This window comes from Choloepus didactylus, chromosome 1, assembly GCF_015220235.1.
Source record: "Choloepus didactylus isolate mChoDid1 chromosome 1, mChoDid1.pri, whole genome shotgun sequence".
Taxonomy (NCBI): Eukaryota; Metazoa; Chordata; class Mammalia; order Pilosa; family Megalonychidae; genus Choloepus; species Choloepus didactylus.
In genome coordinates, this window is record NC_051307.1 from 107420117 (window position 1) to 107442539 (window position 22423).

Genomic DNA, 22423 nt, shown 5'->3' on the forward strand with positions numbered 1-22423 from the left:
TAAGAAAATTTTATTATAATGACATATATACAACCTAAAATTTCCCCCTTCAATCATATTCAGATATAAAATTCAGTGGTGTTAATTACAATATTGTGCTACCGTCACCATTATCCATTACCAAAACTTTTCCATCATCCCAAATGAAACACTATACCAATTAAGCTTTAAGCTCCCATTCCCTGTGTCTTCCCCAGCCCCTGGTAATGTGTATTCTAGTTTCTAACTATATATATTTGCTTATTCTAATTATTTCATATCAGTGAGATCAGAAAGTATTTATCCTTTTGTGTCTGACTTATTTCACTCAACACGATGTCTTCAAGGTTCATCTATGTTGTCATGTATATCAGGACTCCATTCCTTTTCAGGATTGCATAATATTCCACTGTATGTAAATACCACATTTTGCTTATCCATTCATCTGTTGATGGACACGTGGGTTGTTTCCATCTTTTGGCAATTGTGAATAATGCTGCTGTGAACATCAGCGTGCAAATAATCTGTACGAGACTGTTTTCAATTCTTTTGAATACATACCTAGAAGAAGGATTGTTGGGTTATATAGTAATTGTATACTTAACTTTCTGAGAAACCACCAAAACTGTTTTTTCATAGCAGCTGTGCCATTTTACATTCTCACTACCAAAGAACAAGTGTTCCTATTTCTCCACATCTTCTCCAACCCTTGTTATTTTTCACTTTTTAAATAGTAGCGGTAATATTCTTTACCTTGTCAGGGATTTGGGTAACACAGGTATATGCATTTGTCATATCTCATCAAATGATACACTTCAGATCTGTGCATTTAACTGTTATGTAAATTTTACCTAAAAGAAGTACCACAAACATTGAACTCTAGTCAATGAAATTCATAATAAAAATACTAAGGGATAAAATTACCAATGTCTGCAACTTACTTTGAAACATAAAAATTTAAGATGGATTGCTGAATGGATAGATGTATAGACAGAAACATGACAAAGCAAATATAATAAAAGGTCACCTCCAGCATTATTAAGAAGGCACCATGAATATCTCCTTTCTTTTCCAATAGATAAGCAGTGACTTCGTGAAGTTGATACTTCTGGGTAATCTAAGGAAGAAGAAAAGATAAATATTTTTTTCAAAAATCTTGTTTGTGAAATGAGAAGATATTTTAAGGATGAAAAACTGCCACATGATAATAACTAATGAACTCATACCCTAGTACTATGCTACTTTACAGCATAAAATGGGCCTATTTAGCAGTTCTAACTGGACAAGATTCACTCATTTTTTCCACCATTTTATTTAAAAAATTGTTAGGCACCTGAATGAGGTGGACCCATTGGATAAAAGGTAATACATACATAAATAGTAAAAATATAAACTAGAAATTGGTAAATGTTATAAGAGATCTATAGCCAGAACTATGGTAATTTCAGGAGAGAGTGGGGTGATACAGAATAAGTAGCAGAAGTTCTTTCATGTTGGCTTGACATTGGGAAATATTTTTTTTTAAAAGTATTTCTCGTTACAGGTGCAGCACGTACAAAGGCAAAGAGGAGAGCAGACACAAGTAGCATGTAAGGAATAATAAGTATTTTAGTTGCCTGCTATGGGGAGTAGAAGAGAGAACAAGTGAGAAGTTGAAAAATGGGTCCACACAGATCACAGAGGGCTTAGATGGCAGCTTAAGAATCTCAGCCTTCATAATCTTGGAAGAGAGAAAAGTGATAGTACCAGAGATCTCTCTCAATAAAATAAACCTCAGGAAACTGTTTAGAGAGGGGAGAGGTTGGAATTAAGAAATCATTAAGAATACTTTTATATTAGTCGTAGTAACAGGTTAATAAGAGTCAAATAAAACAGTAGAGGAGGGAAGGACTGTGACAGATATTCTGGAGAAAGAATTGTAGGTCTTGGCAAATGACTTGGTGTGGAAGACCTTGAAGATGGAAGTCAAAATCATTCTGGAGAGAATGGTGTGCAAAACAGGCTTGAGATACTGGTAACAGGTCCTTAATATATGGGGCTGGAGCTAAGCAGACAGGTTAAGTCTAGAACACAGTTGTCCAATAGAAATACGTGAGCCACATACCTAATTTAAGATTTTCTAGTAGCCACATTAAAAAAAGAAAAAAGAAACAGGTAAAATAAGTTTTAATGATTTCTGAATTTTAATATGTGTCTAAAAATTCATTTCAACCTGTAATCAATATAAAGAACATTAATGATGCTTGCTTTGGCAGCACATATACTAAAATTGGAATGATACAGAGATTAGCAGGTCTTTGTGCAAGGATGACACACACATTTGTGAAGTGATCCATATTTTTGTACCATACCAATGCAAGGTGTTAATAATAGGGTGGTATATGGGAATTCTGTATTTTGTGCAAGAGTGTTTTGTAAGCCTGCAAGTTCTTTAATAAAAAATGAAATAAAACAATTATTAATAAATGATCTAGAGATTCTACTCCTAGGCATATATTTCAAAGAACAGAAAGCAGAGACTCAGATACTTGTATACCCAATGCTCACAGCATTATTCACAATAGTCAAAAGGTAGAAACAACCACCCACATGTCCATTAACAGATGAATGGACAGACAAAATATGGAGATTAGTACAATGGATTATTCAGCAATAAAAAAGAATGAAATGCTGATACATATATGCTATAACATAGATGAACCTTGAAGACATCATGTTAAGTGAAATAAGCTAGACACAAAAGGACAAATATTGTATGATTCCACTTATATGAAATATCTAGAATAAGCAAATTCACAGAGAGAAAGTAGATTAGAGGTTACCAGGGGCTGAGGGGAGGGGTATGGAGAATTACTGCTTAATGGGTAAGGGGAATTTCCATTTGGAGCAATGAAAAAGTTTTGGATATGGTAGGTGTTGATGATAGCACAATATAGTGAATGTAATTAATGCCACTGACTTATACACTTAAAAATGGTTAAAATGGCAAATTTCATGGTATATGTTACCACAATAAAGATAATCAGATAGTTTACAATATTTTTTGAAATCCAGTGTGTATTTTATATTACAGTACATCTCAATTTGGACTAATGACATTTCATGTGCTCAATGGCCACATGTGACAGTGGCCACTGTATTAAACAGTGCAGGTCTAGAAAATAAAGTTGAAAGTCACTGGCATAGAGAGAAGGGGCCAAGAACAGAGTCACAGGAAATATTTACATGTAGGAAGCAAATGAATAAAAAAGCCAGCGATCTATGGTCAGAAAATTTGGAAGGGAACTCGGGACAGCAAAGTTTTAGAAACCATGGGAGATTGTGGGCATGTGTAGAGCTTAAAAGGAGAAACGGAGTAGGGATAATTTGAACAAATTGGGATATCTTATCCTCTCTTTCAAAGTATTGCTAATTGTTTAGGAAAACATGGACTTGTGGCTTTGTTTGAAAACTTAGACTCCATATATTGAAGAGAAATGTACCAAATAACTGAAGGACGAAATGATGAGATGTCTGAAGATTTGCCTCAAAATAAACCAGCAACGGATGAAGAAAGAGTGAAGAAATAGATGGAACAAGATCAGTTATGTATTGGTAATTGTTAAATTTGGTGATAGGTATATAGTTTCCTCTCTATTTTAATAAATATTTTTAAATCTGCAAACAAACAAACAAAAAAAAAAAAGAAGAAGAAGAAAAAATGGTGACTGGCATTAAATGCTCTAGAGAGGTAAAGTAATATGAGTGCTAAGGAAAGGCAGTTTAAGTACAATGATTATAACAGCAGCCAGTTTACAGGAACCAAAGAGTGAGTGGGAGCTCCAGCAATATGGCAAACAAGCTAACTCAGCTCACCTACCCATTACCAAAACATAAAAATGTTGTACAGTCTATATTAAGGTATTTTTTAAAAGTTTCACTCAAAACAGATAAAAACTTAGGTGCCAGAAATGAAGAAGAAAATCAAAGACAGAACCTATAAGCTTGATGCTGTTTCAGCTGCTGGTGTTGGCAAGCAATGGACAGGAGGGGGCTCGGTGCACGATTTAGACCCAAACTGCCAGAAGTTGGGTTTTAAATGTCCATATGGGTATAAGAGACACAGTCATGGACACTTGAGACGTGAGGACTTAGAACTGAGACCACTCTATAAGCCAGAACTTTGGAAGGGACACACCATTAATGAAAGAGGTACTGAAATAACTCTTCCAACAGACCCAGAGAAACAGTAAGAAAGCCTGAGTATACCAGGGGTGGGTTTGGAGAAATGGGGCTGGGATGAATTTCTTAGGAGAAACTGAAACCCCAAACTTGCTGAACTCTACACCACCTGTGACACACACGACTCTCTAAGCCAAGAAATTAATACATAAATTGCTGCCATATCAGTGAAGCCCATGGAATGCCAGAGAAAAGAAATCACAAAACCACTCTCCTTCTGTAATTCAGAGTATGCTGGACTCACATAGAAGATAATAATCTCCACTGAAAATGAGCTCATAAACAAAAAATTATTCATCATAAAAGGAAATCATCTACCATGGCTGAGACTCAGCAGACCATAATTGGGGTATTCAAACCCAGGATCTAGACTGGGGTTGTCAATTTTTTTTTCTCCTTTAAAGGGTCAGACAATAAGGTGTCTGTCACAAGTTACTATTGTAGCATGAAAGCAATCACAAACAATATGAATGGGCATGGCTGTGTTTCAATCAGACTTTATTTACAAAGACAGGAGGTATATGGGCTGGATTTGGTCCAAGGGCCATAATTTCCCAATCCCTGCTCTTGAGATAAGAAGAAAAATAATCAAGAACATACATAACATAAACATGCTTAAACTTATTAACATCACCATAAAAAAATATGAATCCTCCCTATATGTTTAAAAATTTAAAATTATGGTTTTAACTAATTCAAAAGAAATATAAAATAATAAAGGAAAAATATAATTATATACAAAATATTTAGAGCAAACTGACAATGCAAATACTACAGGCCAACTTGTGAGATCTTAATAAAAACTAATAAACTGAGTTTCTAATAGGCAAAGAGAAATATCAAGTAAGCCAAGAAGATAAAGTGCGTGCCAAAAATAATGCTTTGAGAGAAGAAACAAACCTCCAAGTAGCTTCTCTGAAAAGACTAATACATTGCACAAAACTTTCTTAGGACTAAGAAAAAAGGGAGGCATAAATAATCAGCAATTAACAGATTAACAGCTGAAAGGAGAACATGTGATCATCTCAACAGAGACAGCAAGAACATTTGATAAAATCCAGCACCCGTTCATGATTAAGAAAAACAAAAACAAAACAACACAATCTCATTCAAACTTGGAATGGAACTTTCTTAACTTAATAAAAGTTATCCATGAAGTCCTACAATAAACACCATATTTAATGAAAAATGTTAGACACGTTTCCTTTTCAGGAATAAGACTAGAGTGTCCAACATCGCTGTTTCTATTCAACAGTATCCTAGAGCTCCTACTCATCTGATAAGAGAAAGAAAAATGTATAAGCTTAGAAAGAAAAAAACAAAATTGCCATTACTTTGAGAAAATGTTATAAAATTTCTCGGATCTATTTGAACTGAAAAAAAATCAGCCTTGTTGCTAGATGTAAAACAATGTACAAAAATTAGTAACATTCTAATACAAGAACAGCCATCAATTAAAAAATGTAATTTCAAAAAGTGTCCCTTGACAATGCTAACAAAAATATGTGTGAGAACCTCATAGAAAAACTTTAAAACCTTACCAAAAGGCATTAAAAAGGCAACCATGTTCATAAAAGGGAAGAATCCATACCATCCAGATGCCAGTTCTCCATGAATTAATCTATAAGTTTAATGTATTTTCTAATCAAAATCTCGGAAGAATTTTTTTAGAAACTTGACAGGGGGATCCCCAAATAACAGGAAATAATAAGAGACCAAGAACAACCATAGCATTTTAAAGAAAAAGAATGAATGAAGGAGGACTCTTCTTCCAAATAATAAGCCTTAATGTAAAGCTATATTAGATAAAATATATGGTATTGGTATAGGGACAGATAAATAACCAAAGAAACAGAACAAAGAGTCCCCAAACAGATCCATGTATTCTTGGGAGTTTGGTATATGGCAGTAGGGTATTAAAAGCCAGTGAGGAAAGGATAATAACTGTCACATAGACAATTAGCCATCTACGTGGAAAAATATATAAATCCCTCTTTTAATTCATCTGCAAAAATAAATTCCAGATGGATTAAAAGCCTAAATGTAAAGAACTAAACTATAAAACTTTATAAGAGAATATCCTTTATGGCATCAAAATGGGAAAGGAAATAAGACACATGCAAAAAACTTAAAGGCAAAGATTGATAAATTAAAATAGAAGCCACTATACACTAAGTTAAAAGACATGCTACAATAGACTGGAAGGAGACACTCCAACACAGATATTCAGCAAAGGCTTGGGTATCCAGAAACTATAATTAAAAAAAACCTTCTAGAAATCAATGATAAGGACAAAAACTCAATTGAAAAATGGGCAAAGAATACAAATAGATAATTCAGAGGAAACAAAACTCAAATGGTCACTAAACATGGCAAGATATTCAATGTCTTGAATAAGCAGTGACACCCATCACACTAGCAAAATTTAAGAAGTCTAAAAGTATTAATAATAGGCAAAGATGTGGAAAAACAGCATAAATCAAACACTGCTGATGAGAACAGAAACACTTATGAAATTAACTTAGAGTAAATATAAGAGTAGAATTAAGAGCAATAAACTGCTGGGGCAAAAGAAAGGAAAATATGCATTTTGAGTGAAAATTCCCTCTAAAAGTAAGGCAGTCAACTTGATCATGATCACAATAGTCATTTGTATTTCACTTTTGTGTTCTCATTATTCTTGGAATGTTTTCATTTCTCTTGAAATAATAGGTACTTTCTACTGATTTCTAAGGGCTCGTTTATAATGAACAATGTCAGTCTTCTGATTTTCATACATTGCACAACAAATACCATGTTTTCTTCCCACTTAATTGATTCTGCTGCTTTATTTTTGGTTGTACAGAACTTGTGTATTCAAAAAAACCATTTTATGTTGCATGGCTTTTGAGTTTTGTATTTGTTAAAATATTTACATTAGTGTCATACATACGTTTGTATTTTCTATTTTCTAACAATTATTTCTGTCATTTCTTTATGAATGAGTCATTACTTTGGTTTTAAGGCATTAAATTTCCAAAATTAAAAAAAAAAAAAGAGCAATATAGAGTAGAATTAAGATACTCTATTTTAAACAACACCACTTCCAGGTATATTCCTTAAGAAAAACCTCACAGGGGTACACAAGAAGATACTACAAGGATGTGTGTACTGTAGCACTGTATATAATAGCAAAAGTTTGGAAACCACCTAAATATCTATCAACAGTGAAATACACTGTAGAGTATTCATTGATAGACTGTTACAGGACTACTAAAATGAATGAACTAGATCCAAATGTATAAAAATGGATAAATTTCAAAAAAAAACATTTCTTAAAAAAAGCAATTTGCAATACGATATATACCATATAACATTTATAAAAATTTTAAAAACATGTAAAACCATGTATTTTATGGATATGTCCATGTACAGGAAAAGTTAAAAAACTGATGAGAAGGTTAAATACCAGTTTTAGGTTGGTGGTTACTTCAGGGAAGAGAGCAGAACATGACAGATAAAAGATGCTTTATTTCTAAAACAAGCAAACAAACCAGACAATAAGGATCTGAAGTTAGTATGGCAAAAAGTTAACACTTCAGTTGAATTGGACTGCTGGGCATATGTATATCCGATATTTGAAATTCAAATATATATTTCTATATATTTGAAATATTTCATGATCAAAATTTTTTAAGTGTGTGAGCAGTTCAGGAGGTAGATGCAGAAAACACAGGTTACTATTTCAAGAATGCTGATAGTAAAGGAGAAAAATGATAATGGTGCTTAAAAAAATAAATTTTAAATGAGGAATCTGCTAGCTTCTTATAAGAGATTATGAGATCTTCATTTGCAAGCAGGAGAAAACAAGGAAGAGAATCAGGGCAACGACTGTTTAAGGCTACTGAACCATGTAGCCTCTTGCATCTCACAGCACAACAGGACTGCCGTCACCATCAGAGTCTGCAAACGAGAGCTTAGTCTTTGCCTTTTAATATTTTTACCATATTCCTTTTTTTTAGATATACTGTGTTGGTTAGAATTTCTGTAAAGCTTGCTTAATAGCAATAATGGACGTCTTATTTATGGCTTTCATAGAATAAATGGGGTAACAGTTTACCACAGCACCTAAGAGCAAGCACTATGAAATAAGATAATCTAGGTTCAAACCCAGGAGCTCCCCCTTATTAGCTATAAACTTAGGTAAGTAACTTAAAATGCGAGTCTCAGTTTCCTCAACATTTGTTTATGAAAAGTTTACTCTTGTCTTCTCTACGTTGTTGGTCTTACCTGTATAGTTTCTTCTAAGCGGTAGCCCTCAAGAACTTGCAGCGTCTCTGTAACTTGGTTTGGGTCGAACCTACACAACAATTCAATGAACTGCTCTGTAATAGAGGGAGGTATGTGCAGCAGTTCTTGATTTATATGAATACCTTCCCTGAAAATATAAAAAGCAAGAGAGCATTATTTTGTGACAGTATTTAATCACCTCTATATGAAAAGAGGTGTTTTCTATACGAAAAATTGTATTATGTTAAAACCAAGACTATCTTCTGGTCAGGTAACAACATGAGTTAAAAGTCTCAATGTTACTGAGGTTATTACGGTGGACTGTATATTACCTCAGAAGAATTCTAAATCACAGTATGTCCCAGTTTACACTAAGTAATTAAAGAAATAACATTCAGTTGAGGGTCCTCTAAATCATACCAAAAGTTACACTGCTGCTCTAAAAGAAACAGGAAGATGCCATTCAGTCTAAACGATTCGTCTTTCAGTCTCAACTACTGCCCCTACTATACTTCCTTCACAGGAAGTATACTTTAATTAATTCTTAATTTATCTGTCTTTTCTAAAAGACTATACCTTTTGTGAGGATACGGACTATGTTTCTTCTCACTAATTTTCAAAGTCTACCACAGTGCCTTCTATGTAGTATTATGGGCTCATTTTTCATTGTTTTATCAAATTTTAAAAAGGAAATGAATAACAAGACACACAATAAATATGGGATCATTTACCTAGTGCCTGCTCCTCACAAGGCCCACTATTCATAATGCCTACACAAAAGTTTTAGAAGTGGAGTATTAGTTTTATCATGCTGGACCTTTGATTACTGGTGGTCAAAAGGAACTATTTTGGAAATCAACATCGCTCACTGGAGACCTAGGAATCATCTACTCTGGCTTCAAAAGAAATCAGTTCCCTCTGAGAGCCCTATCTTCTCTGCAGAATTCCTCAGCCAAAGCTACTTAATGAAGAATTGGTATAGAGTTAAGATACAAAATGATAGCTTGAGAAACTAGCCTTCTGAAGAAAGGTTAAAGCAGACAGCCTGAAGCAGCACTTCCCAGCTTTTCTCATATCACAGCACAGAAAATGATGGTATTTATATGGTTCACCAGAGTGAAGAGATGAGATTGCACATGGGGGATTCTGGTTGCCCCAAGAGCCACCCCAACAGCTGAGGGATCACTCTCTAAGCCCATCTGTAACCCATGTGCAGCCCCAGGGTGGGAATCTCCAGACTTCAGGGAATTTAGAAAGATTTGGATTGTATAAATGTTCTATAAATAATGGTAAATGGTACTCCTATTTTTACTAATAAGAGGCTTGAGTTACAGAAAAAGGAATTTAAACACAGGAAATTTTTTCTTGCTTAAGAGCTTTGTGACATTCAGTCCTGACCAGAGGTTGGGTGATGAACTAAGTTAGTTCTGCTGCTCAGGTCTTTCGATACTTGCGGATTGGCTAATTCAACAGCTTCTCAAACTGGCTACAAATTCCAAAGATCAAGTTTTCCTTTTTTTGTTTTGTTTTCTTTTGCTTTGATATTCCAGAACTATCTTAACAGAATTTTGTTAAGAGGTTAGCTATTCCCAACGTAAACTACCACCATAGTTTTCATTTTGTGTCTCCAACCACACCACAAACTTAGAGAGAAGACTATGTTTCATTCATCATTGTTTCCTGAGCCCTATCAGTCTTAGCTCATAATAAATAGAGCTATTACAGAAAACGTGTGTTGAACTGAATTAACTGGAGCTATTGCATTAGAATGCCTTCAAACAGAAGGAAACAAATATAGAATAGAGGGGTGAAAATTACAGGAACTAGGGCTATAAAGTCAGTTAAGCTAGGAATAAATAGGAATAGAGAAAATAGAAGATCTACATGATAAATGCATGAAAATGGTAGTTCTCTATTTGGGGTCAAGGTTCTGTCCAAAGAGAACACTATTATATAAAAGAAAAAGGGGAGGTTAACCAATGTTTCTCCATGTTAACGTGAGCCAATGTACTTAGCAGATGTTTATGTCACCTGGTGTTATAATGGTGTTAGTATATTGTTTCTGTCAGATTTCTGTTAATATAAACTTACACATGCAATACTATGGAGCAAATTAAAATTAGACATGAGATCTGCAGATGAATCACAGTACTTAATTCTTCCCAGAACATTTATTGACAAAACCGTTTATAAGTAATGAAGATGTGAACATGCATCGAACCAAGCAAATCATCCAAATGAACAGATTTTGATGCATTCATTTGTGAGGAAAATAATGTGTCTGCTGGGAAAGGATCAGGCAACATCCATATAATCAAAACCTTAATAAAGAAACGGTAGCATTAATGAATTTACATCCATTTCTGACTCTTGCTTATCAGTCTTGTAAATAAATATGTTTTTATATTCCTTTATCAAAGCTATTACCATTAGTCTTCTATTAACTACTTACTTTGCTGTACACACCCTGCTAACTTTAAAGGCTGAAAACAAGTATTTTAGACCTAAACCTTACCTATTCTTTTGACACCTTCCATTTTAATAATGGCATTAGCTAGAAGGATATAAACATTTAAATATATGTAAAAGGAAGAGTCTCACAAAGCATACACTATTTCCTTTAAAGCTGATAACACTAGCATACACACACCATCTCAAAATTCAGGTTGGAGAAAATAACTATTCTTACTCTGGTTGTGAATATCATTTTAAATTATAACCTTGTACATCAGACCATTTCAGGGGAAGGATAAAACCATATATCAGTTTTGAAAAACATCAATATGATTCTAAAATTCAAATTCTGACTTCAAAGTATTTTTAAATACAGTTTTAATGAGATATATGCACATATCCTACAGTCATCCACAGTGTACAATTTTTCACAGTACCATCATATAGTTGTGCATTCATCACCAGAATCAATTTTTAAACATTTTCCTTACTCCAAAAGAAAATAAAAATAAAAGTTAAAAAGAACAACTAAAACATGCAACCATCACCCCCACCTTATTTTTCACTTAGTTTTTGTCCCCATTTTTCTACTCATCTGTCCATACTCTGGATAAATGGAGTGTGAGCCACAAGGTTTTCACAATCACACCATCACACCATGTAAGCTACATAGTTATGCAATTGTCTTCAAGAATCAAGGATACTGGGTTGCAGTTCGACAGTTTCAGATATTTCCTTCTAGCTATTTCAATATACTAAAAACTAAAAAGGGATATCTATTTGGTGCATAAGAATGCCCTCCAGAGTGACCTCTAGACTCCATTTGAAATCTCTCAGTCACTGAAACTTTATTTTGTTTCATTTTGCTTCCCCCTTTTGGTCAAGAAGGCATTCTCAATCCCACGATGCTGGATAAAGGCTCATCTCCAGGAGTCATGAACTATATCGCCAGGGAGATTTATACTTCTGGGTGACTTCATAATAATTGAAAGGAAAATAAATGTTGTACTAGAATGAAAAATAGGCCGATCTAGTCCCTTCTTCTCTTACAAGCCCACATAAATAGGTTAGTTTGGACTACTCTTCTAGATCTCTAAAGCACAGGATTTTACAATCTCCTTCAGTACTTTGTTTTGACAACTTAGAGCTGTTACAATTTAGCCTAAATCCTGTCTGCTTGAATTCTCTCATTCCCATGTATAGGTTGTGGAACACTAATGTTTACTGTGTACCTTTTAGCCTGAGAACTCAAATATATCATCTGTAACACACAACAGAAAAGAAAAATGTTTTCCATATACTTTCCATTCAAATCAAATTACTAGAATTTCACAAGGCCTTTAAGCTTATCTTTCAGCTTTCCATTTATATTTCATGTTTAAAATGCCACAATATAATCCTATGTATGCCAAATGAACAAAAATAGGTGAGTGTACCAAACTCCCTTAAGAATACTTTAAAAGTGATTGGTATCAGTAGCAAAGATGGTACCTACAAAATTTGTATGAAATTATAACACAATAAAAACAATAATTCACAAACTTGATGAGCAACTGGCTTAGATGGAAACCTGTCAGCTGATCCGTTTGGTCTCCATGGTGACTCTTCAAGTTGTACAGAGCTGCCAGTGATCCCTCTAACAGGGACAAGCACAGTGCCTTAGAAGCTTTCATGCAGCACACACCAAAGCAGAAAAGCTTACCATTCTGTCTGAGAGCAAAGATTCTGCCACATCAAACCAATGAAATAGCAGATCTAAGATAACTGGCTTTAGGGGATTTGATCACTTTCATTTCACTAGGTTTAGTAATAATCAACTGCCAAAATACACTCCTTAAAATCTTAAACTGTTTGTCATTTCTCTGATGTTCACAAAAAGAAAATGTATTGTTTCCATTGTTTTCCTGAATGGATATGAAGAAAGGATGTTATAAGCTAACAGATATGAGAGTCTAATAATTTCAGGAATGGAAAGTATAGTTTATCTCTATAATCATATAAAGTATAACAGCAATTGTAACATTCCAATGCTGTACAAATTTCACTTAAAAACTCAGTGGGTTACTCAAAACAATTTTTCCAAAGTACCACTATCAATAATAATAGTAAGGAGGAAGAGGAGCAGGAGAATGATGCAGTAATCTTCATCATGTATTTTCTTCCTAATGCAAAGCTCTCTTTATCACTAACACCTGCAGTCACTTTACTAGCAAGGGTTGTCTGCCCCACATAGAAGAAATGTCAGGAGACTGTTCTGGTCAAAAGAGGCCCCAGCATCTCAGCACCACACCTAAGCTGGCACTCTTCTAGAGTTTGGTAAGAAATTTGAAACCATTCTCTCCCTAAGATGACAAATGGAAATGGAAGAAACAGAAGAGGCAGTTCTGTGACCCTACAACAGAGGCATTCTTTAAACTAAACAGTTCCCAGAAATGGTTTCTGCATTGACACTGGCTCAGGCTACTATAAATATATTATGATATCCACACATAATTCTGAACATACACAGAACAGAAGAAAGAGTGGAACTGTAAATGTCACAAAAGTACCTTAAAATGTTTCCCTTTCATTGTAAAATAGAAAAAATATGGGTATTTGGAAATATTTCTTTAAATAAAGATAAAGCAGAATTTTAGAAAACTTCAGTACGCAGCACTTTTTTTTTTTCTTTTTCTTTTGTTTCTTCATGTGGCCTCAGTCAATTTTCTAGTGTCCTTTCCTTTCAACCTGCAGAACTCCCTTTAGCAAATCTTAAGGGCCAGTCTAGTAGTGACAAACTCCCTCAGCTTTTGATTATTTGGGAATGAATGTCTTAACCTCTCACTCATTTTTGAAGGACAGTTTTGCCAGAGACAGAATTCTTGGTTGGCAATATTTTGCTTTAAGCACTTTATGTCATCCCTTCTTGCCTCCATGGTTTTCAATGAGAAATCAGCAGTTAATCTTATTGAGGGTGCCTTGTATGTGACATGTTGCTTTTTTCTTGCAACTTTCAGAATTCTCTCTTTACCTTTGATTATAACATGGTGTGGAAGGGGTCTGTTTGGATTTATCTGGTTTGGAGCTTGTTGAACATCTAGGATGTGTATACTCATATCTATCATTAAATTTGGGAAGTTTTCAGCCATTATTTCTTTTTTTAAAGTCTTTATTTGGTATGTCCCAAGGCCGATCCTCCTCACTGATGGTTTCTACTACTTTAATCTTCTCATTTTTCTGGGCCAGCACTTCCTGTTTCTCTATATGTTTTGTAATCTTTTGTGGAAACCTGGATATTTTAATATTTTAATGTTTTATCACTGGAGTTCAGCCTCCAAGGCATCAGTTCCTTAAGCTTGTATTCAGCTAGTGTTATGAGAGAGCTTTCCTTGAATGCCAGGAGCTAACAAAAAGAAGGAAAAAAGAAAACATCTTTCCCAGCCTCTGCAGATTAACCTGTGTGAGTGCTCTCCTTTGAGGCTTATCCACAGAGTTTAGAGAATAGTTCTGGGTCAAAGCTTAGGGGACTCCCTGTTTTTTCTGCTCATGCATCTTGTCTTGGGCATGTACATTTGGCCCGGTGAGTTACCCTGTTTAACTAGGATATCAAATGTCCACTCTTCCCCAGGAAACAGTTTCCTTGCTGACCAGGCACTACACTGTATGTCCTACAACCAGCAACCCCTTGCCCCAGGCAGCCACTTGACTGCTCTCCCATAGAGTTGCAGTAGGTAGGCTCAGTGAGCTTCCTTCTACACACAGAGCAAATTCCAGTAGAGTGAGTCCCTCAGGCCACCCTATATAGACTGGGCCAGACATACATGCTGTTCTAGTTTGCTAATGCTGCTGGAATGCAAAGCACCAGAGATGGATTGGCTTTTATAAAAGGGGGTTTATTTGGTTACACAGTTACAGTCTTAAGGCCATAAAGTGTCCAAGGTAACACATCAGCAATTGGGTACCTTCACTGGAGGATGGCCAATGGTGTCTGGAAAACCTCTGTTAGCTGGGAAGGCACGTGGCTGGCGTCTGCTCCAAAGTTCTGGTTTCAAAATGGCTTTCTCCCAGGACGTTCCTCTCTAGGCTGCAGTTTCTCAAAAATGTCACTCTTAGTTGCACTTGGGGTATTTATCCTCTCTCAGCTTCTCCGGAGCAAGAGTCTGCTTTCAATGGCCATCTTCAAAACGTCTCTCATCTGCAGCTCCTGTGCTTTCTTCAAAGTGTCCCTCTTGGCTGTAGCAAGCTGGCTCCTTCTGTTTGAGCTTATATACTGCTCCAGTAATCAAGGCCCATGCTGAATGGGCAGGGCCACACCTCCATGGAAATTATCTCATCAGAGTTATCACCTACAGTTGGGTGGGGCACATCTCCATGGAAACACTCAAAGAATTCCAATCTAATAAGCACTAAAATGTCTACCCCCCAAGATTGCATCAAAGAATATGGCTTTTTCTGGGGGACATAATATAATCAACCCAGCACACATGCTCTCAGTATGTCTATGAGGGTTCTTCTGCCACCTCCAGAACTGGGACCAGGATCTGCACTGGGAGTGTGGGTCAGGTCTGTGCTGAGCTGGTGAGGAGTGGGAGAGGGGCCAGCTAGGGCTCCACAAGATCCTACCCCGTTAAGTACCCTTTTGCTTGATTGAGTGCACACCCTACTATTGCAATCCTTTAACTGTTTTTGTGGAGCTTTGAGAAAGTTGTTTTTGCCAGCTCTTGCTGGTTATTCAAAGCTTCTGCAGAGGGACAGAGCACTGAAGCATCTCATTCCACCATCTTGATGGGGGCAGGTCCCATTCTCTTTTAAAACAGCATCTTTCACTATTGTAAATGCCAATATGGAGGTTTTAATATACATTACTTTTTTCTTTCAGTGTGTTTCAAGATATATTTTCCAAAATGGAATCACTGGGTCAAAGTATATGTATAACTTCACAGCTCCTAATACATATATGTAAACTGCTCTCAAGAAAACAAAGACGATAAAGATGAACACCTATGCAAAAGGGAGAATGGCAATGCACACTGTATCCTATGAACAAATATTTAAGTCCTGCTGGGCCATAAAGGGGAAAAGAGAAATGGGAGACTATACGTAAACGAAGCTGGATACACATGGCTGAATCAGATCAAGAAAGGCATTGTCTACTGTGAAGCCTGGATTTTACTTTGGGCAATAGGAACTGAAAAAGCTTTAAGAAGGGGGAGGTGACATTATGGTTATTTGCCTGTTCAAAAGTGGAAGTAGAAGGATTAGGAAGGCTGGTCAGGAAACTAGCAAAAAATAAGGGATATGGTGAGTGCCTGAATGAGGCAAAGGGAGTGTAGATAAGAGGAGGACCCACAGATAAGAGATACCCAAGAGGTAGAGTTAATACCAAGATGTAGAGATTCTTTGATGGCTGGACTGGTTTTGTATGGTATACCAGCAAAAGTGGGTGAGGATAGATAAAGGAAAGTGAAAAATTGATGATCACTCTCAGAATTCTAATTAAGACACTATAACTGCCTGCTTAAATTCCCTGAAAGCAGGGCCCTACTTGTTCACCACTCTCCCATACCTGTCACAGTGCATTGTAAACTGAAGTTACTCTGTAAATTGTAGTTACTCAGAAATAAATGGGCAGATGATACCATTTGCTAAGAGAAAATAAAAGGAAAGGAAGTAGATTAAGGTTTGATAAAGTGACATAATTTTAGCCACTTCAACCTCTAGCACAGTTATTAGCAAATAGCAATCTCACTATAAATAATTGTTGAATAACGGGAAAAAAAAAGAATGAATACATGTAGGATATTGCATTGTGCCAGTGTGGATATATTATATCCCCCAGAACAACTATGTTCTTTAATGCAATCTTGTGGGGGCAGAATTATTAGACTTTTGATTAGGGTAGAAACTTTTGACTGAGTGTTTTCATGGAGATGTGACACCCAACAGTGGGCGAGACCTTTTGATTATTTCCATGGAGATGTTGACCCCGCCCATTCAGGGAGGGTCTTGATTAGTTCACCGGCGTATTTAAGAGAGCTCAAGAGCCGACACAGATGCTGACGCTTGGAGATACTTGGAGATGCAGACAGAAGGACGTCTGGAGATGTTAAGCTAAGAGATGAAGCCCAGATTTGCCCTGAAGAAGCTAAGAGAGGATCCCCAGATGCTTAGAGAGAAACACCCTGGGAGAAAGAAGCAAGGATACACAGGAGCTGAGAGAGAGGAGCGAAGACAGAAGCACAGAGACATTTTGAAGATAGTCATTTTGGAAAAAGCCATTTTTAAACATAACCTGGGAGCAAAAGACAAGCAGGTGCCAGCCACATGCCTTCTCAGCTGACAGGGGTGTTCCAGATATCATCAGCCATTCTTTAGTGAAGGTATCCTCTTTGTTGATGCCTTAGTATGGACACATTTATGGCCTTACAACTGTAAATTCATAACCTAATAAATCCCCTTTATAAAAGCCAATCCATTTCTGGTATTTTGCATAATGACAGCTCTAGCAAATTGGAACAGCAGATATAGAGAGGGTCTAGAAATTAGAGCTGATGATATGTCTGATTTAAAAAGTTGAATTTCAGCTGTTGACAAAATACACTTGTGTACAATACTAACCAAGATACTATATTTATTAGTGAGCCTGACCAAGATGACAATTACCTTGGACACTTCAGGTGTTCACTGAAGCAGGAATGCATTTAATATGTCAAAATTGATGAACATTGTTCCGGTTTGCTAATGCTGCCATCATGCAAAATACCAGAAACGGACTGGCTTTTATAAAGGGTGTTTATTTGGTTACAAAGTTACAGGCTGAAGGCCATGAAAATGTCCAAATTAAGGCATCAACACAAGTATACCTTCACCGAAGGAAAGCCAATGGCATCTGGAAAACCTGTTAGCTGGGAAGGCACGTGGCTAGTGTCTGCTGATCCCCAGTTGTGTTCCAGCTCCTCTCTCAGCTCCTGTGCATTCTTCAAAATGTTGCTCTTGGGGTGTTTTATCCTCTCTTAGCTTCTCTGGAACAAAGTGTCAGCAAAAATCTGCTTTCAATGGCTATCTCCAAAATGTCTCTCTTGGCTGCAGCACCGAGTTCCTTCTGTCTGAGTACTTTCACGGTTCCAGTGATTTAATTAAGACCCACACTGAATGGGCGGGGCCACACCTCCATGGAAATAATTTAATCAAAGGTACTACCCACAGTTGGGTGAGTCACATCTCCATGGAAACAGCCCAATTCAAAGATTCCAACCTAATTAACACAAATACATTGGTCCCCACAAGATTGCATTATAGAACATGGCGTTGTGAGGGATATAATACATTCAGACCGGCACAAACATATATAACATTCAAATTTTTAATTTTAATTTTGAAATATGCTATTTCAACATTGAGTGTCCGTATCTTAAAATGTCCCTTTAAAATTATACCCAGAAACACTATTACATTTAGCTTAGATTAAATGTATTAAATGTTTTAAATTAAATGCATTAAATTAAATGTATTAAAGATTTAGAAGACTTAAAGACTTAGAAATACAATATGACATTTGTGTGTTTGCTCTAAAAGAAAATCATACTGTGTATTTCAGGGGCCTCCAGGATATTGTTAACAAAAACTAAATCAACATTTCCAAGAAAACTGTACTGAAAATATCGTGAATATAAATATAATTGCACAATTTCGTTTATTCTTTTTGCAGCTCATAGCCTCACAAAAAAAACACTGGTGTTGTTTTGTATTATCCTTTAAGAACCTCCACTGCACACAAGACCTACATTGGGATGTAAATGCATTAGAAGAACTCCTGTGAGAATTCCTGGGAGTGGGGAAGGGGCCTTAGGTAGCAGCTGTCCCACAAAAGAGAATTGGAAAAGGAGGTAAATCCTTTCCCAGCTATTGACCTCAATTCAGGCACGGAATCTGCTTCCAGAGGACTAGCCTTCCTGGCCCTACACCCTCTTAGGAAACTATCTAATCTTTCCACATACAGATGCCATCAACAGCTTTGTAGGTCAATTAATTCCACTGACAAAATTATTTACATAACAAAGAACAAAGAAATTGGATAAAGAAATAAAGGAATATACATAAGAATTCAAGTAGATGATTTGTTTTTTTGAAAATTCTGTTAACAAATAAAATAAAAAGCTACCCCCCTCAAAAACAGCTCAATGGATACATGGGAATGTTAAATAAGCATAAACTACATATACAGTAATGAGGATCTTAATAACTCAGGGTTTCAGGGCAAGAGCAAAAAGGCAACATTCTGATATATACATATATACAAGCAGTCCCATTTCAAAATAACTGTTTCCTTTCATTTTTCCTACTCTCTGGGATGCTACTATAGGAGTGTCATGGGAAAAAAGTCAACAACAACAACAAAAACCCTGGGGATTAAATATAATCTATTGCTTAAGAAGTACAGGAAGGGAAGAAACAAAGGCAAAAATAGTCTAAAGTTGTCTGCCAGTGAAAACCATTAGCAGACTCAGTCTACCTATTCTTGCCATTCATTTGTTCTCAAATATCTTTTTCCATACTCCCTAATTTTCCCACTTCAGTTTTCCCAACACCTGGTAGGACACCAATCTTTTAAGTTAGTCAAGATGCACAGTCATTTGAAAAGGCTAATAGGTGATGGGATATCAGTCATTCATAGACTGTTGCAAACTATTTTATTCTACCTGCTTTCTATTTGCCCTTGAGATCAACTGGTGGTATTAGGAATTTTTTTTCTTCTGTGTGTATGTTTCATTGCACTCATGTATTTTTTGTGTGTATTCTCACTGTAAAAGTGTCATATAACACAGAATCTGATAAAGCAATTAGGAAGAGTTTTGATGATGGAATGGAGGTAATTTTGGATTTTTAAAATCTATATAAAAATCTATAGATTTTAAAATCTATATATATCTAAGTGTGGTTAAGAAGTGGAAAGCTTGAAGAAGCGTGTGCACCCTGTGCCTCTGTAAAGAAGGGGGAAGCATGAGGGGCAGAGTTCAAAGGGCACCAAAGACAAACTTTCTACAGTTCAAAACTTTGTCTAAGGCCAGCTTTGAAAGCAAGAAAGGGAGGACCACCTCTTCTTTCCTTATTCCCCCTCCACTAAATCTTTCTAACCTCCTCTTCTCAATCTAGAATCCATGTATTACTGGTTTTATGTGTTTACATTTTAAGCTAAGCAGGCTTTTATGGATTAGACTGAGATACTATCATTTTAAATATTCTTTATATAAAAAAATTGTATGACAAACATTGAATTTACAGATAAACTTAGAGCATAATCCATAATCTAAATTGATGCCTGCTGCCTCTGTAAGGCACAAAGTAACAGGATAAAAACGATAAACTTAGGAATTGGGACTCTCAAAGCAGAATACTAGGTCTTTGATATCTCAGCAGTGAATCAACACTAAAGTGAGATCTTTTTAAAGGTGGAGCTAAGATACAAGTCTGGTTGATTCAAGGTTCTTAATTCCAGTTAGGCAGAAGTAAAACTGGGGACTGAACTGCTGTCAGAAGTGAGGTCATTCCAGGTCATGTTGCTTTTTTGGGGAAAGAGAGAGATAGATAAGGTTCTTTCTGAAGTAGGTAAGAGAGGACTTTGCAGCTAAATTGATAAGACAGGAAAGGAATAATGTGTGATAGTTAATTCAGAGTAATTAACCTGGGTTAAATTTAGTTTAGAGAGATGAAATATGCCTATTTCTCAAGTAAATGTATAATTTTTTTGCAGTTTGCTAGTGAAAAAAAACAACTTTCACAGTACTCTTAAAGAGTCTTACCTAACAAACATCTTTCAAATCTAGGTATAAGTAGTAACAGAGCAAGACTTTCCATGAAAACCATTGTTGCTTTTGTGATTTGCCAATTTTATTACTGTGAAGTTAAGGAGCAATTAACACACCATTTCATACGGATATTTATGTTACCTAATACAGGTTTTGGTTTTTGTGTTTTTTTTTTTAAGGTAAAGTTTGGTCACCATTGTCTTCTACACTTTGTCACAGTTGCAGAAAGGCCAAGTTCAAAACTGAGGTTCCTTTGTCCATCCAGCTTAGTCTCACAAGGTGGGATGGCTGGGGGTGGGGGTGAATTGGTCAAGAGCAACCAGGCCCTAAGAGAATGGATCTGATGCTGGAGAAAACAAGAGGATAGGAGCAGAGGGAATTTTGCCAAGGGCAAAGGGCAGCACAGACTCTAGGGTAAAGGCTGGGTACACATCAATCCTCTCCTCCCCCAACTCTGTCCTCCTGTTCCCAGCTTTCTTCTCTCCTACCCTCCAATCCCGATTCTGAGATATCTCATTGGATAACTCTAGAAGTAGACTGGGGCCCAAACTGAGGGAAATACAAATGATTAATGAAATAAAAAGATTTTTAACCTCAGGCATAGTTTGAGAATAGGAAATTAAAACATTGACACTTGGAAAAGGTCTTGAATGGGGAGAGGGGGGACAGATGCTCAGACTGCTTTCTAAACATCTGTACAACTGACTAAATTTAAATGCAGCATAATCTGCTCAAGATTTAAATGACTGTCCACGGAACTGCACAACACAGTGAACCCTAAGTTAAACTATGAAATTAGTTAATAGCACAACTGTAAAAATGTGCTTTCATCAACTGTAACAAATGTTCCACACCAATGCAAGCATGTTATATGGGAATTCTGCATTTTATGCATGATTATTCTGTAAACCCACAACTGCTCTAGTTAAAAAATAAACAAAAAGAAACAAACAAAAAAAAATGATTTAAATAATTGAGATTTCAATAAAAAAATAACAATCAACAAAATTTCTGGCATTTTGGTATTCCAAAAGAGCACAGAATACTAGACTAACCAAAACTGATATTATAATTGATTAAGTAAATGACTGTTTTCAATTGCCTGTGTATATTGTAATGAAACTCCAGGTTTGTAGCTCTGAGGGCTATTATGGTGGGAAAGGCCAAGTGGAAGCCACTAGAACTGCCCCTACCTAGCAAAATAGTAAACCAGAAGCACTACCGGATTCCTGGAGGGATTGCAGAGATTAATGCCACTCTTAAGGACTTGAAGGATGCAGGGATGGTGATTCCCACCACATCCCCATTCAACTCTCCTATTTGGCCTGTGCAGAAAACAGATGGGTCTTGGAGGATGACAGTGGATTATCGTAAGTTTAACCAGGTGGTGATTCCAATTGCAGCTGCTGTTCCAGATGTGGTATCACTGCTTGAGCAAATCAACACATCCCCTGGTACTTGGTATGCAGCTACTGATCTGGCAAATGCTTTTTTCTCAATAGCTGTTAGTAAGAACCACCAGAAACAGTTTGCACTGCCAGCAGTTTACATTTACTGTGCTACCTCAGGGGTGTATCAACTTTCCAGCCCTATGTCATAACATTGTCTGCAGGGATCTTGATCGTTTCTCCCTCCTACAAGACATCACACTGGTCCATTATATTGATGATATCATGTTGATTGGACCTAGTGAGCAAGAAGTAGCAACTACTCTA

The 22423-nt window shown here is 36.2% G+C and overlaps 1 protein-coding gene and 1 pseudogene across 1 annotated transcript in view; one reads left to right on the plus strand and one right to left on the minus strand.

Moving 5' to 3' along the window:
* The window catches only part of VPS8 (VPS8 subunit of CORVET complex), a 275358-nt gene that overhangs the window by 73947 nt on the left and 178988 nt on the right, over positions 1 to 22423 (minus strand). The window contains 2 exon segments of the mRNA XM_037839097.1: positions 1007 to 1096; positions 8470 to 8617. Of these exon segments, the coding sequence (XP_037695025.1) occupies positions 1007 to 1096; positions 8470 to 8617 (238 nt within the window).
* LOC119510469 lies at positions 2223 to 2321 on the plus strand (annotated as a pseudogene).